General features: G+C 38.8%; 1 protein-coding gene across 2 annotated transcripts in view; it reads right to left on the reverse strand.

The window, feature by feature from the left end:
• The window catches only part of RAD51B (RAD51 paralog B), a 579,424-nt gene that overhangs the window by 556,205 nt on the left and 7,128 nt on the right, over nt 1–16,091 (reverse strand). For both annotated transcript variants that reach the window (XM_019641386.1, XM_019641387.1), the window contains exon 3: nt 11,609–11,725. In XM_019641386.1, the coding sequence (XP_019496931.1) occupies nt 11,609–11,725 (117 nt within the window). The remainder of the gene's footprint in view (nt 1–11,608; nt 11,726–16,091) is intronic.

Below are 16,091 nucleotides of genomic sequence, written 5' to 3' on the forward strand. Positions count from 1 at the left end.
TTACAGGTAAATAATTGCTACTACCAATAATAGTTTGCCAAATCATGAATGCTCAGTGAAATGGGGTCTCTAAACTTCTCTGATTACATACTCTGACAAACCAAAAAAAAAAAAGTAGTATGGTCTTCTAATATATGTATACTTATTATACACATACTATTTCATTAATATGTCCTATACAGTACAAAACATACATAAAATAGGGATTAAGAAAATAAAAGATTACAAGCATTTAAAAACAGTTTTATATCTTAGTTGTACAGATCTTTTCACTCTCATAAAAATTGATTAATACTTTTAGTGGAGTGATGATAATGAAAATAAACAAAATTATATTTTTTCTTAGATATTGACTTAAATATTTTGCAATTCAATGACTGAAATGTCAGGTCCTAAGTTCTGCTTATTTCAGTACCTAATTGTAATAGCTACATAGGTGAGAAAGGGATAATAGCAAAAATGCAAGGACTGAAATTAAAGAAATCATTTGTTGTACTTACTAAATCACTATTTTCATTTTTCACTAACCTCCATCAGCTAGCAAAAGTTTGTGTCAAATTTTGGCTAATAAATATCTATCTTCCCTCATGTCAATCAATTGTTCTTGTAAACTAATCAAAGATACTGCATTTTTACATTTTTAACAATTGGTTTAAAAAGCAACTGAAACTCTTTATTTGGAAGATTTTCAACAGTATAGAAAATATTGTTACCAGTTTTTTAAAGCGTGCAGACAGCAAAGTTTTCACTAGACACATATTATCCCTGACAACAAAAATCAGATTATGAAAGAAACATTTCTAAGCAGTGACTTTAAAAACACTCTGTATTTTAATCTCTGTCTTTAAAAAGGCATTTACTTTCTCATTCGTTGTTAAAACATGGCCCTTACTTTGAAGGGATAGAGTAAGAGTGTTCCATTGGTTGGTTGGCTGGTTGGCTTTTAATCTGTGATGAAGCATATAACATAGCCACTTGTCATATAAAAAAGGTCAGCAAATTAGATATATCTTGTAATTTAAAAAATTCTTCACCCACCTTTAAATTCAACAACTCTTTTACAATCTTTGCTGTGAAATAACCAAAGAAGCTCCTGTGATTTAAATGAATTTCATGGTCACAGCCCATTTCACTACAGAGTACTACAGAAATTCTACACTTTACCAGTCAGGTTTCTATAAAAATTAACATTAATACCATCCTTAGGCACTCTTCACACATCTGACATCTAGATTAAAATTAAATTTCATTATTTTTTCAGGCTTACTTAGTGGGTTAAAACATTTCAACATTAATAATTTTTAGCTTCAGATAGTTTAGCTCTGAATTCTAGCAGCCAAACCACAAAATTTCAAGTTGTGTTCAGTTCCCAGGTTCAGCTCCAATGGTGGTTAGAAAGAGAGTACATGCCAAACCAGAATAGTCTAAGTTATTTGCTTCTTGGAAACTCAGAGTGAATACAACTTTCACACACAGAAGACATCAGTAAAATACAATTAGCTTCATATAGTTAGGGCCTGAGTTTCAACCTGCCTGAGAAATGTAAAAGAGCTGAAAGAAAATAAACAAAAGTGAAGATCACTCAAATATCAACAAGGAAGCAAATATTCATTGGTTAAAAGAGGAAAGAGAATTATTTCCAAGAAAATAAAATCTAATTGTACTAAAGTAAAAATGAAGTCTAGTCATTTTAATCTTAAATGAGAATGTAAGTAATTGAGATGAATGTGAAACCCAGACCTGTTAGGACCTAAAATCTGACCAAGTTAATTCTCCCCAGATTCAAGATGGGGCAACAGTTGGGGCAACCAGCCAAGCAAATACTTTGCAGAAGACAATTTAGGGACTGCCTGGTTCTGATCTGAGAAAAGAGAATGTGGAAACTTCACGTTTTTTTAACGACCACCCTTAAGCCCCCACCCAGCATCTAACTATTTGTCTCCATTTGCTCTACAATTATGTAGAAATATGATTAGGTCTTCAGACGTACAGAATTCATTTTAAAAATAACTAAGTCTCTAAATCCTAAAACAAAACAAAACAAAAAGAACAAAAAGCAAACAGTCTCAGAAAGGCCAGGTAGCACTGTGTCTTATGAAAGAAACCTTGATCTTAAATTATATCAACATGTGGAAGATTTTATATTTTGGATTCTCTCCACTACTCCTTCTTATTTCATATTAACAACTGCTGGTTTTGAAGTAAATGGGAAGGGAAGGAAAAAATAAGGGAGGGGAACAGAGCAGAAAAAAAAACAAGAGAACATGGAAATGACAAGTACCCCAAGTTTCACAGTTTAAAAAAATCAAAGTGTCAAGGGATACAGTCATTCATTTAACAATCATATAACATGTGCCATATGAAAGACTCTACAAAACCTTTATGGAGAAAGATATTTATTTCTAAATCAGTTAGTGAATGAAGAATTAGGAAGAGTGACCCAATCAACCACATATGCCAAACTCCTATATTAGGAGAGAGGCCTGATTATCTTGCCTTTTAAAACACTGGGTAGGATAAACAAATCATGTCAGCGGATTATATACTCAAGGAACACCAATTAGAAATCCCCTTCCAGTTTTCCTACTGCTTTATTGTACATGGAGCTGACCTGAGCCTGAATGTAACTTGAAGGAGACGAGACCCACCTTGACCGACCTGCAGACCTATGTGCAAGAAAAATGTTTGTTGCTGTTGTAAGCAGTGTAAGCAGCCCAAATTGACTAATAAAGCATTTATGTCTTACACCTCACTGTTTATGCATTTCTATTGCATGCCAGGCCCTTGTCTGAGTTTATAACCCCTGACTTATTTTCTCTCCTGTGATCCTGTAAGCCACATCTAACTCTGCCAATGAAAAAGAAAAAGAACTGCAATATTCAACTGTTCTAAGGAAAAATTAGGGAGCCAAAATAAGACTATGTCATCCTGCCTCTACCTTTTTGGGGACAGGATAGTCACTTCCAAAGCAAAAGTGCCTCACTCAAGGAGGACACCTTGTCTCCTTCAATCATGAACAAAGCATAGAAATGATTCTCAGAAAATACAAATAATGTAGAAATGGGCTACATTGTTTCTTATTATTTAGAGCAAGTATCTGGGTATAATGATCACTCTTACATGTTGTAAAGATTTGGCAGTGCTTCCAGGGTTTACTCTTCCAGAGATAGTCTTGAACTAAGATAGGCAGATGTTACATTATTTTTTGTTGACCTGAGTTTGAGTGAGTTCTCTAGTCCAGTAATCTCGGGATTACATTATGAAAATACCCTTTTTGATAACCCTTAAATGCAATCTTAATTTTACCTAGTCACATTAGCATCTTTATCATGCATTCTCAGGGGTGATACTAACCACAAGAGTGAAACTCAGTTTTGATGGGGGTGGGGGGTGGTAATTTTACTCTTTCTATGTCTATATAAAGCACAGATATATATACAATACATAAACTGATATACAGTATATCTATGGTATTAAAATCTCATGGCAGGGCCGGCCAGGCGGCGCAGTTGGTTAACAGCGCGAGCTCTGAGCAACAGGGTCGCAGGTTCGATTCCCACATGGGCCAGTGAGCTGCGCCTGAGCTGAGCTGCTGCTGAGCTGCCAACAGGTGGCAGGCTGGCTCAGCTGGTGAGAGCACGTTCTCCTAACAACAAGGTTGCCAGTTCAATTCCCACATGGGATGGTGGGCTGTGCACCTGCAACAAGATTTAAATCAGCAACTGGACTTGGAGCTGAGCTGTGCCCTCCACAACTAAGACTGAAGGACAACGACTTGACCTGGAGCTGATGGGTCCCGGAAAAACACAACGTTCCCCTTCCCCAATTCCCCAATAAAATCTTAAAAAAAAAAAAAATCTCATGGTATGGGGAGGGGGTGATTAAGGGGAAAAAAAGGACTAAAAAACTCCTTAAGGGGTGGTAATGAAAAAAGATTGAGAAACACTGATCTGATCTACATTATCTCATATGGGAAGGCTACCATTACGTGGTTTGATCTCCACAAAATGTAAACTTTTACAGTTTAAACTTCAAACACCATTTCCTACCAATATTCAGTCCTAACAGATGCAGAATTAGCAGCTCACATATTCTACAGGTGAGGAACTTGGTGTTCTTGGGGACTGGGACAAAGTCCTGCAGCTCCCTCCATTACTGATTCTGCAGAGCGGTTCCTCTTTGATTTCTCCTCCGCTGCTCCTGCTTTTGGCATGAGCAGTGCTTCTCTAGTTCCACGTTTAATCTTGGTGCCGTAACTGAATATACACAGATTCAGTGAAGTTCACACAAATCAAAACTGATGATAAATAAATTACGGAATACTGGAGCTAGAGTCAGGAAAGAGTAGCTATAAAAATGACGGCAGAATGTTTCCAGATTTATTCTTACTCCCTCAGTCACCTCCAGGCCCAGTTTCGTTTATTCAACCAGTTGCCTTATCCCTCACCTCCACCAGATCTAACCTAATATCCAGGACTCCAGGTTTGACTGTTTAACCAGAAACAAAGATCATGCAATGCAATTAATCAGACACCTCCATTGGTATCTGTATTAATTCTCTATTGCTATGTAACAAATTACCAGAAACGTAATAGCTGAAAACAACACCCGTTTATTATCTCACAGTTCTGTAGGTTATCAGTCCTGATGAGCTTGACTGGATTCTCAGCTAAGTCTCACCAGGCCAAAATCAAAGTGTCAGCTGAGCTAGGCTCCCATCTGGAGGCCGCGAGGGAAGTATCTGCTTCCAAGCTCATTCGGTTGTTGGCAAAATCCACCTCTCTGCGTTTTGGGTCTGAGCTCCCTGCTTCCCTTTTGGCTGTTATCTGAGGGCTGCTCGTTTCTCCTAGAGGCCACCTACGTTCCTTCTCACGTGGTCCCTTCTATCTTCATGTTTTGAATCCTCATGTTTTGAATCTTTCGGGCTTCCCCTTCTTTAGCCAGAGAAAGCTCACTGCGTTTAAAGCTCATGGGATTATATTGGGATAATCTCCCTATTGTCAAGTCAATTGTGCCATATAACATACCACGATCATAGGAGTGATACTTCATCATAGTCACAGATTCCAGGGATTATAGCAGAACACCTTTGGGAGGCCATTTTAGAAATTTTGCCTATCACAAGGTCTCCGTGAACAGACTTTTTTTTAAGACTTTTTTTTAAAGTCTTAAAAAAAGTATATGTACACACACACGCACACATACATATATATGCACACACACAGAGAGAGAGAGATGATTTCATTTTTTAAAATCTTCCCACAAGGAAAACACCAAGATCAAACAATTTTTCAGGCAAGTTCTACCAAATTTCAAGGAACAAATAATTCTAATCTTCTATTGCAGAATATATATAAAAAAAGATATTCCATAACTCACTCTACCAATAAACTCAAAATAGATCACACAAAAATTACTCAAAATAGACCACAGACTAAATGTAAAACCTAAAACTATAAAACTCTAGAAGAAAACATAGCAAAAGTTTCTGTGTCCCTGGCTGGACAAAGAATTCATGGAGATGACACCAAAAGTATAATCTATAAAAGAAAAAATTTAGATAGATTGGACAACACTAAAATTAAAAAGTTCAAAAGCTACCATTAAGACAATGAAGAGACAAGTAACAGATTAGAAGAAAACAATTGCAAATCGTATATCCGATAAAGGACTTGTATTCAGAATATATAAATAACTTTTACAACTCAATAACAACAAAATAACCAATTAAAAAATAGACAAAAGATTTGAATAGAGGGCCGGCCAGGTGGCTCAGTTGGTTAGAGAGCGCTCTGAGTAACAGAGATGCCGGTTCGATTCCCACATGGGCCAGTGAGCTGCACCCGAGCTGAGCTGCCAATAGGAGGCTGGATAGCTCAGTTGGTTACAGCACATGCTCTAAACAACAAGGTTGCCAGTTCGACTCCTGCTGAGATGGTGGGCTGCGCCCCCCCCACACACCCCCCACCACACCCCACACCCCACTGCGACTAGATTGAAAGCGGAGACTGGACTTGGAGCTGAGCTTGCGCCCTCCACAACTAAGATTGAAGGACAACAACTTGACTTGGAGCTGATGGGTCCTGGAAAAATACAATGTTCCCCTTCCCCAATTCCCCAATAAAAAAAATTAAAATTAAAAAAATCCTAAAAAAATAGATTTGAATTGACATTTCACTAAAGAAAATATACAAATAGCTAACTAATAAGCACATGAATAGGTGTTCAGAATCATTAGTCATCAAGGAAATGCAAATTAAAACCACAATGAAAAGCCAATGCACACCCACTAGTATAGCTAAAATCAAAAAGATAATACTAAGTCTTGGTGAGGATGTGGAGAAATGAACCATCATACATTGCTGGTGAGAATGTAAAATGGTACAGCCACTTTAGAAAGCAGTCTGACAGTTCCTTAAATATTACACATACACCTATCATATGCTCTAGTCATTCTACTTCTTGGACTCTATGCAAGAGAAACAAACAAACAAATAAAAAAACTACATTCACATAAAGACATGTCCTTGAATATTCATAGCAGCATTATTTCTGATAGACAAAAACTGGAAACAATCCAACTGTCCATCAACAAATGAGTAGATAAACAGATTGTGCTATAGCCATACAATACTATTCAACAATTAAAAGAAACAAACTACTAACACATGCAACAACAGTGAAACCTCAAAAACATCATGGTATGTAAAAGAAACCAGACACAAAAGACTACATATTATATGATTCCACTTATATGGAATGTTTAGAAGAGGCAAATTTATAGAGACAGTTGATCAGTGGCTGCCTAGAGCTGAGGATGGGGGTGGGGCTTAACTATAAAGAGGCACAAAGGAACATTTTAGGATGATGGAAATGTTCTAAACTGGATTGTGGTGATGATTCACTATAAATGTAGTGATATATATATAATTGAATTATACAGTTACAATGGTTGAATTTTATAGTATTTAAATTGTACCTTAATAAAAATTTTTTAAATAGTCAAATGCTTTATGAAAAGGTAATCAAGCTCATTAGTACTCAGAAAAGTGAAAACTAAGATCACAGAGATGGGCAGAAATGAAGACGTCTGATAATACCAAAGCAAGAAGTTATGGAGCAGGAAGAATTCGTGCCTGTCTGTCATAGTCATAGGACTGTAAACAGGCACAACCACTCCGGAAAACAATTTGTCCTGATTCTGCAAAGTTACACATGTGCACACCCTGTAACCAGCAAAGCACTCCAAAGTAGATACCCTAGATAGGAGTCAAATAGTAATATTTTAGGCTTTAGGTAAACCATGAAGTCTCTGTCACAACTAACTCAGCTCTGCTTTGTATCACAAAAACATCCAGACGAAAGGTAAACAAATGAGCATAGCTGTTACAATAAAACTTTATTTACAAAAACAGGCCATGAGCCAGATTTAGCCACTGGGCCAATCCCTGCCCCAAAGAAATCCTGTACATCTGATCTAGGAGACGTGTGCAACTGTTTCCACAGAGCTTTTTTACATTAATAGCAAACTGGAAGCAATGTAAATGTTCACTCAAAGAAGGGATAAATTGTGGCATATTTTCAAAATGAAATATGATACAGTAGTGAAAGTGAATCATACTCTTGCCACCTGCAACAACATGGATAAATCTTAGAAAACAATACTAAGTGAAAAAGGGGATTCATAGAAGAAATATATGATTTAATCACAGATACGTGATTTAATCACAGATATGTGATTTCATACAGCTCTAATATAAGTAAAACTAAATAAAATTTTATTATCTCCTACGTATATAGGCAGTAAAGGAAAACTATAGGTATAGGAAACTATGGGGGGAAAAGTAAAGGAATGGTAGAAATTCAGGATGGAGGTTACCTCCCAACAAAAAGCCAAAGATAGGATCAGGGAGGAGTCCACAGTTAGTTTCAATACTTTTGGTATTGTTCTGGTTTTTATATTAGGGTCATAGTCTCATTAAGAGTTCACAACTTACACATGCAGGATATATTTAATCTTGTATACATAAAATATTAAAATTTTGTTTTTTAATAAAAAGTAAACAGAAAAACTCCGTCTTCAGCTGAAAAAAATTCCAAAAAACCTGAAGAGGCTACCTGTAGCTGAAACAGAAAGTGGAGAACTTGCCACTAATAAACAATCAGGTTATTTATATTCCAATTCATCCAAGTAGATCACGATAAAACACCTAAATGGCTTGTAACTACTGCTTGGATTCAGAAATAAATGATAAAAACTAAGAGAAAAAGTATTTAAAATTATTCTAAAACTTAAAAAATAAGTAGTAGTTGTTGGTTAATCTTCCTTAAGTTCAATTTTTTGCTATTTAAATAAGTAAGTTTATAACTGTGGATCCCTATTGTTTTATAAACCTACTCGATCATAGATCCAATTAGATACCAAGAACGATTATATAAAATAGGATTTTAGCACCATCTGGTGGCAGTACCTGCAACAGCAGGTTCTAATTTTTTTAAGATTAATTCACTCATTCATTTACCATCTAATAGGCAGCTACTAGGCACAGTACACACACATTTTTTAATCTTTCTGAAAGATAGGAAATAAGGTTTAGCTTCTAAAATAAAGTTTCACATCTTCAAGGAAAAAAAACTACAGTTAAATTTATGACTATCAGAATGTAAGAGTCTGTGCTCATTTAGAAGTTTGCTTAAAGTATCTTGGGGTGACCAGTTAGCTCAGTTGGTTAGAGCGTGGTGCTGATAACACCAAGGTTGCTAGTTTGATGCCTGCATGGGCCACTGAGCTGTGCCCTCCCTAAAAGAGTCAACGATGCCTTGTAGCATGAAAGCAATGTGTAACCAATGACCATGGCTGTTCCCCAATAAAATTTGGGGAAAAAAGTATCTATTCCCCTGGAACTCTCCAGCAAGAAGTCCCTCAGGAGTGTACTGGTAAATATGATCTATCGAGTCACCACATCAGGACCAGTAAGCACACAACTGCAGTTTTCAAGAAAACTTGAAATGGTTTTTAAATGTCCTCAAATTCTTGACACTTCTTTCAAAGGGTATAGCCTAATTTCCCTTTCCTGGAACGTGGGCTGGATTTAATGACTCTCTTCTAATGAAGAGAATATGGGAGAAGCAATGATGTATTGGGTTGTCGGAAAAATCATGATGTATTTTGTCTATGTTTTTCAAAGGTCATTTATTTATATAAAGAACAAAGATCAATCAATGATATATTGCCCATTTCATTCAATAACCTTTTGCCATCTTTCAGTGAGCTTCATAATTCCTCATCTTTATTTGCAAAAAAAACTGAACAAGGTGCTGATATACAGCCTCATCTGAATTGAACATTATACCACGTAAGGAGTTTTGAAGAGAGCAAAACAAGTGGAAGTCTGATGGCGCAAGGTCAGGCAAGTATGGTGGGTGTGGCAACACATCCCATCCAAGCTCCAATAGTTTTTCTTTTTTTTAAGATTTTATTGGGGAATTGGGGGGAGGGGAACAGCGTTGGGGAATCAAGGAAGGGAAACGGAGAAGTTGCTGTCCTTTTGTTCTTCAGTCTAGTTGTGGAGGACATCGCTTCACTGGCCCATGTTGGTATTGTGATCTTTGCACTCTTCCCGGCTGAGGCAGATTGGTCGCCGGCCATTGGACGGCTGCTCACAGGGTCTCACAGCAGCTCACAAAACCTCATGCTGCCGGCCAGCCCCACTTCAGCGACTCATGGCAGCCCAGCTCCAGGTTGCGCTGTTATTCACCATTTTAGCTGTAGAGGGCGCAGTGTTACTGGCCCCCGTGTGGGATCCGAACCCAGGCCCTGCTGCTCAGAGCTGGCGCTCCCAAGCCAACCCAACCAACGTGCCACTCGGCCGGCCCAAAGCTCCAGCATTTTTGACAGGTGATCAAATTTGTGTGTGGTCTCGCATTGTCATGATGGAACACAACTCCTTTACAATTAACAAGCTCTGGACGTTTCTGGATGATGAATTCGTTCAAACTGTCCAATTGCAAACAGTACACATTCGAACTGATTGTTTGGTTCCTTGGTAGGAGCTTGAAAAACACGACACCTTTAAAATCCCACCACACCAAGAGCATAACCTTCCTCTAATGAATGTCTGCTTTCGATGTCATTTGAGGCGAATCATCACGTCGGGACCAAGACCATTTGTACACCACATTGTTGTAAACAATCCACTTCTCATCACCAGTTATCAGTCGCTTCAAAAAAGGATCGTTTTCTTCATGTTTAATGAGCATATCACAGATGTTTATACGTGCCGTCAAATGAACTTCTCTGAGTTCATGCGGAACCCAAATATCAGGCTTGCTTACGTATCCCAGCTTCTTCAGGTGGTTACGAATGCTTGAATGATGGATGTTCAATGTTTCTGCAATCTCTCATGTTGTGTAACGTGGGTTTGACTCAGTCAATGCCTTTATTTTGTCGTCATCAACCTCAGTGGGCCTCCCTGACCGAGGAGCGTCATTGAGATCAAAATCACCAGCATGGAATTTCATGAACCATCGTTGGCACTGATGTTCTTGTAGAGCATTGTCACTGTAAACTTTATGCAACTTTTCACAAGCTTGACGTGCGTTCTTCCCTTTATGGAAGTAAAACAGTAAAATATGGCGAAAATGCAGTTTGGTCCTCCATCTTCAACTTGTTGTAAAATCTCCAAAACTCAACCAAATCGCTCAATTTTTTTTTTAGAATGAAGCTAGAACTGTCAGCTGTCAAATGATATAGCAATAACAGATGCAAATGACTCTAGCACTTCCAAAAATGAACTAGTGCCATCTGTTGCAAACATGCATCATGACTTTTCCAACAACCCAATATAACTTCCACAGCTAAATCACCAAAGGCATCGGCACTTCCATCTTGCCTTCTTTTGGGTCACTTACCCTGGGGGAAGCCAGTCATCACCTCATGAGGAGACTCAAGCAGCCTTTGGAGAGCCCGCAGGGGAGGAACTGTGACCTCCCATACACAACCAACACCAATTTGCCAATCATGTGAGTAAGGCCCCTTGGAAGTATCAACCAGTCCCACCAAGCCCTCAGATACTGCATTCCTTGCCAATATCACCAAGCTGAGGCATTCCCAGAGAAACAAAATTAATCAATGTTTATTATTGTTTTAAACCACTTAGTTTTGGGGTAATTTTTGTGCAACAATATATAATACTTACCACTTCCTAAAACCAAGTTTTATCGGCAATAGGGAGTAAAAATAGCTCACGTCAGTTTAATACTACAACTTGCCCACATGTTAAAAAAATTTCAAATTTTGCTTCCTAATACACTAAGTAGTAATCCTTTTCTAATTCCCCAAACTGTTCCATATTATTTCATAATATTCATCATGTTCTAAGTTTAAGTTAATTCAAAGAAACAGCAACCTAAGTCAACCAATTAGTCAGCAAGAATTTTTTTTTTAACATCTTTTTGCAGAGCAGCAGTACTAGGTACTGAATAGAGAACCAGGCCCTTGAGGTGCTTATAATTTAATTCAGATTAATATCCATGTTTTTTGACTAAACTTTTTCCCCTGGCTCTGAAGGTAACAGGTCCCTGGAAGAAGTTCTGGCAAGTGCTTTACCTCTGTGAGGGATCCGCAAGCCACACCACCATGCAGGACTTCATCCAAAGCAGAAAGGGTTGTAGGCAAGAATGCTGGTAAGAGAGCAGCAGACCTTTGCGTCTTTATTTCATAAGCCTGAACAAGAAAAAGATTAAGTTCTTTTCAACCTCCATATCTATTCGAAAACATGAACCAACTCCAAACCTCAAATTTTATCAGCTAAAACCCAATTCCATCTTTTCCCCCTCTATTATTTATTTGTTTAACAAATATTTACTTTGTGCCAGTGACTGAGCTAGATTATGGGGATATGATTTAACAGGCAGAGCCCCTGCCCTCCAGTACTTATAGTCAACCATTAGGGCTAGAAACTGGGCAAGTACTATACAGTTAATAAGAGATGTTGTGATAGGGAAAGTGGAGACATAGGGACAGTATACCTGATCTGGATTTTGTGATCCAGTAAGGCTTCATGGAGAAGCTGGATGTCTAAGCTAAAATTTGAAATAGCCGTTAGATAAGCAAAGGAAATGCGCATGTTCCTGACAAAGAGAAAGAATATACAAAGAAAGGTCAAGAAGCAAGTAACAAACAAAAACTAAAAAAAAATAGAGTTCATTTAGAACGGTTGACAGATGGAGTGTGCTGGGGTCATGGCAAGTTGATGAGGCTGGAGAAATGAGCAGGGGCCAAAGCATGGAGAGCCTTGTTGAAGTTTGGAGTTTAATGCTGAGCACAACAAGGAATAACATGATCAAGTTATAATTTCAAACCAAAGTTGGTTTGCGACAAATAGCTTGAAGGGATGTGTGGCAGGTGGAGAAATGGCCACCCCAGAAGATATCCACATCAAATCCTTGGAACCTGTGAATATTGCCTTTTTTGCAAAAAGGATCTTTGCAGATGTGATTAACGTGATTACATGCCCACCAGCAATTTATAAGAACACTTGCCTCTCTGCAATCTCTACCATTAAAAATTACATCCTTATAAATGAAAACTATAAAAATTCATTCATTCACCATATATTCACTGAATGTCTACTGCATGCCACATACTATAATAGGATCTGAGAATACAAGGGTATGCCAAACTATGTTTCTACACACTTAAAGTCTAAAATTTAACAAATATATGTCTTAAATCCAAGGTTCATCTGCTCTGTGAGTATGTAGGAAGACCAGAATGTGCCCACTCTTTTCTAATCTTACTGATAGAATTCTTATTTCAGTTAAACCATGGATTACTATAGAATTTTTTAAGGCTACATTCAGGTACATAGAATAATTAGAAAAGCTATGGTTAAAGCCGTATAGTTTGCATCTGATTTAGAAGTACCTGAATATTGTCTACGATCCATCATCAGGCAACAAAGGTGGGCATAGGGATCTGTCAACAGTAAAGTGCTTCATTTGTAACTGTAAGTGTAATTACTAGAATAATCAATTTGGTGACTCTCAAAAATAAATAAATAAGTAAGATGAACTAACAAAACAAGCCTTCAGAAACTATAGTATGTGCGTAAATGAGACAAAGTAATATTGTGATAGGACATTCCACCAGTTTTGCTTCTATTTTGGTGGCTGCTTCTTCTCAGATTAATCATTGTCCATTCTCATCTTTAAATGTTGGCTTCACTCAGGATTAGGTCTTGGGTACACGTATCTTCTTGCTGTATATACTTTCTAGGCAATTGCTCATCCATTCCCATGGCTTTGACTATCACATTTATATGGCTCCCAAAGACATACTCCAGTGCAGACCGCCCCTTCGAGTTCCATGTCCATATATGTAACGGCCTACTTCACATCTCCACTCAGGGTTTCACATGCACCTTAAATTCCTAAGAACTAAAACTGAATTTATGATCTGCCTTCCTCAAAGCTGACCCTCTCCCAGTACTCCTTACCTCAGGTAATGGTACCACCCAGGTTCTCAAAGCAAAAATCAAGGAATCATCACTGACACTTTCCTGTACCTCACCACCACTCACAGACAATCACCAAATCCTATCCATTCCGCCTCCTAAATATATCTCATAGTAACTGACATTATACCATCTGCATCAATACCACACTAATAATCCATGTCACAATCGCATTCTGTCTGGAATACTCGTATAATATAATAGTAGATACCTAACTAGTCTTCACAAACATTTTCTTCCTCCTTTTCAATCACTTGTCTACGTTCAAGACTAAGTTTTTTAAAACACATATTAGAATATACCCTTTTATGGATTCTCATTGCTCCCAGAATAAGGTCCGAAGTCCTTAACATTGTCTGCAGGTCCTAATGCCATGACTCCTACTTACTTCTCTGACTTCATCTCCTACCATTCTCGTCCTCACTGCTACGTGTCATTCACACCAGCTTGATTTATGACCATACCAGCACCCTGTACTTCTCTTGATAGGGCCTTTGCATCTGCTAGTCCCAGTGCCCCACTCACCTCCCTTCCCAGCTCCTTTGCTTATCTCTCTCCTATTCATCCTTTAGGTTTTAGCCTAAATATCGCTTCCTTGGGGGAGCCCTTCCTGACTCATAAACTAAGTAATGACCCTTGGTATTAAGTTTCAAAACTCCTTGAACTTTTCCTTCATAGGACTTATCACTACTACAATTAACTATTTATTTCAGTAATTATTTGTTTAATGTCTACCTTCTCCCACTAGATTGTAAGCTACTGAGGGCAGGAACTTTATCAATCTTGTTCATTACAATATCCCCAGTACCTGACAAAATTCCTGATACATGGCTGGTACTCAATAAATACTGGTTGAAGGAAAAAAAATGACTGAATGAGTAGACAAAAATCTTTCTTGAAGGAATGAACTAAGGCTAAGCCAATGTTGAAGGCAGGACTCAAATTTAAAGAATGTTATAAGAGTGAATGTGGGGCCGGCCGAGTGGCGGAATGGTTAAGAGCTGGCTTGGGACCCCAGAGGGCCCGGGTTCGGATCCCACATATGAGGGCCAGTGACACTGCCCTCTACAGCTAAGATGCTGAACAACAGCTCAACCTGGAGCTGGGCTGTCGTGAGTCGCTGGCGACGGCGTAGGCTGCAGCCCCTGCTGCAGTGGGTTGCCATGGGCTACTGTGTATAGCCAGCAGCCAGCGTGAGCGGCCAGCAGCCGCAGTGAGCGGCCATCCAGAAGCCGGCGACTGATCTGCCTCGCCCGGGAAGAGCGCAATGACGGTGCCAACTTGGGCCAGTGAAGCAACGTCCTCCACAACTAGACTGAAGAACAAAACGACAGCAACTTGTCTGTTCCCCCTACCCCAATTCCCCAGCGCTGTTCCCATCCCCCCAGTTCCCCAATAAAAAAATCTTTAAAAAAAAGAGTGACTGTGCAACAAAGGAGAAAGATGGATTCTTGAGTTGGCATTTAGAATGGTATTGAGGTTGCAGCTGAAGTGGTGATAGAAGTGGAATCTAACGTTGAATTTCCCACCCATGCTCTCTTATTTAATTAACTAAATAGAAATATGGCATAGCTAATGATCAAATAGAAAGATAGATGTCAAATTAAAAGGTTTTTCCTGGTGCTTTCCAGTTTCAAAATAGTAACAGGTTATTCTGAATCTAGTCACAGAATCATCTCACACTATTTTAACTCTAACTTCTCCCATAAAACAAAGTAAGCTGTCCAAAGCTACAAGATCAATGACAACACTAAGACAAGTGCCAAACTCTAACTCCGATTCTAATTCTCGTTCTGCCTACTCTGCTGTTAAGGTGTTTTCCTTAGATCACAAGCTAAATCTGAACAGAAGAAAGTACTTGATCTGTTCATTGTTTCAGAAGTCTCAAATGACAATTCCTACTTCACAGAATTGCACCCTACAAAATTGCAATAGCTCAGTGGTTACCAAATTTCAATATGAGATAATAAGGTAAGTAATTTACAAAGCATTGAATAAAGACTTACGCGGCTCTCATTCTGGGGATATAATATCTGTTCTTCCATGCATAAAACCTACATTTTGAAAAGCTAAAGTCATGAGACAAAAAGCATGAAAAAACAGTACAACTTGATGAGAACTTGTTATAAAAGATTTTAACTCAAGAGGGAGGATAAGTTTTTAAGTATTATTTATTTAATCAATAATCAAGTGTAAGGGCCAGCCGAGTGGCGGGTTGATTAAGAGCTGGCTTGGGACACCAGAGGGCCCCGGTTCGGATCCCACGTATGAGGGCCAGTGACACTGCCCTCTACAGCAAAGATGCTGAACAACAGCTCAACCTGGAGCTGGGCTGCCGTGAGTCGCCGGCGACCAGCCCCTGTGGCAGTGGGTTGCCATGGGCTACCATGTGTAGCCAGCAGCCAGCGTGAGCGGCAAGCAGCCGCTGTGATCGGCCATCCGGAAGCCGGCAACTGATCTGCCTCACCTAGGAAGAGCACAATGATGGTGCCAACTTGGGCCAGTGAAGCAACGTCCTCCACAACTAGACAAAAGGACAGCAACTTGTCTGTTCCCCTTCCCCCAATTCCCCAA

The sequence above is a fragment of the Hipposideros armiger genome, unplaced genomic scaffold, assembly GCF_001890085.2.
Source record: "Hipposideros armiger isolate ML-2016 unplaced genomic scaffold, ASM189008v1 scaffold_59, whole genome shotgun sequence".
NCBI lineage: Eukaryota > Metazoa > Chordata > Mammalia > Chiroptera > Hipposideridae > Hipposideros > Hipposideros armiger.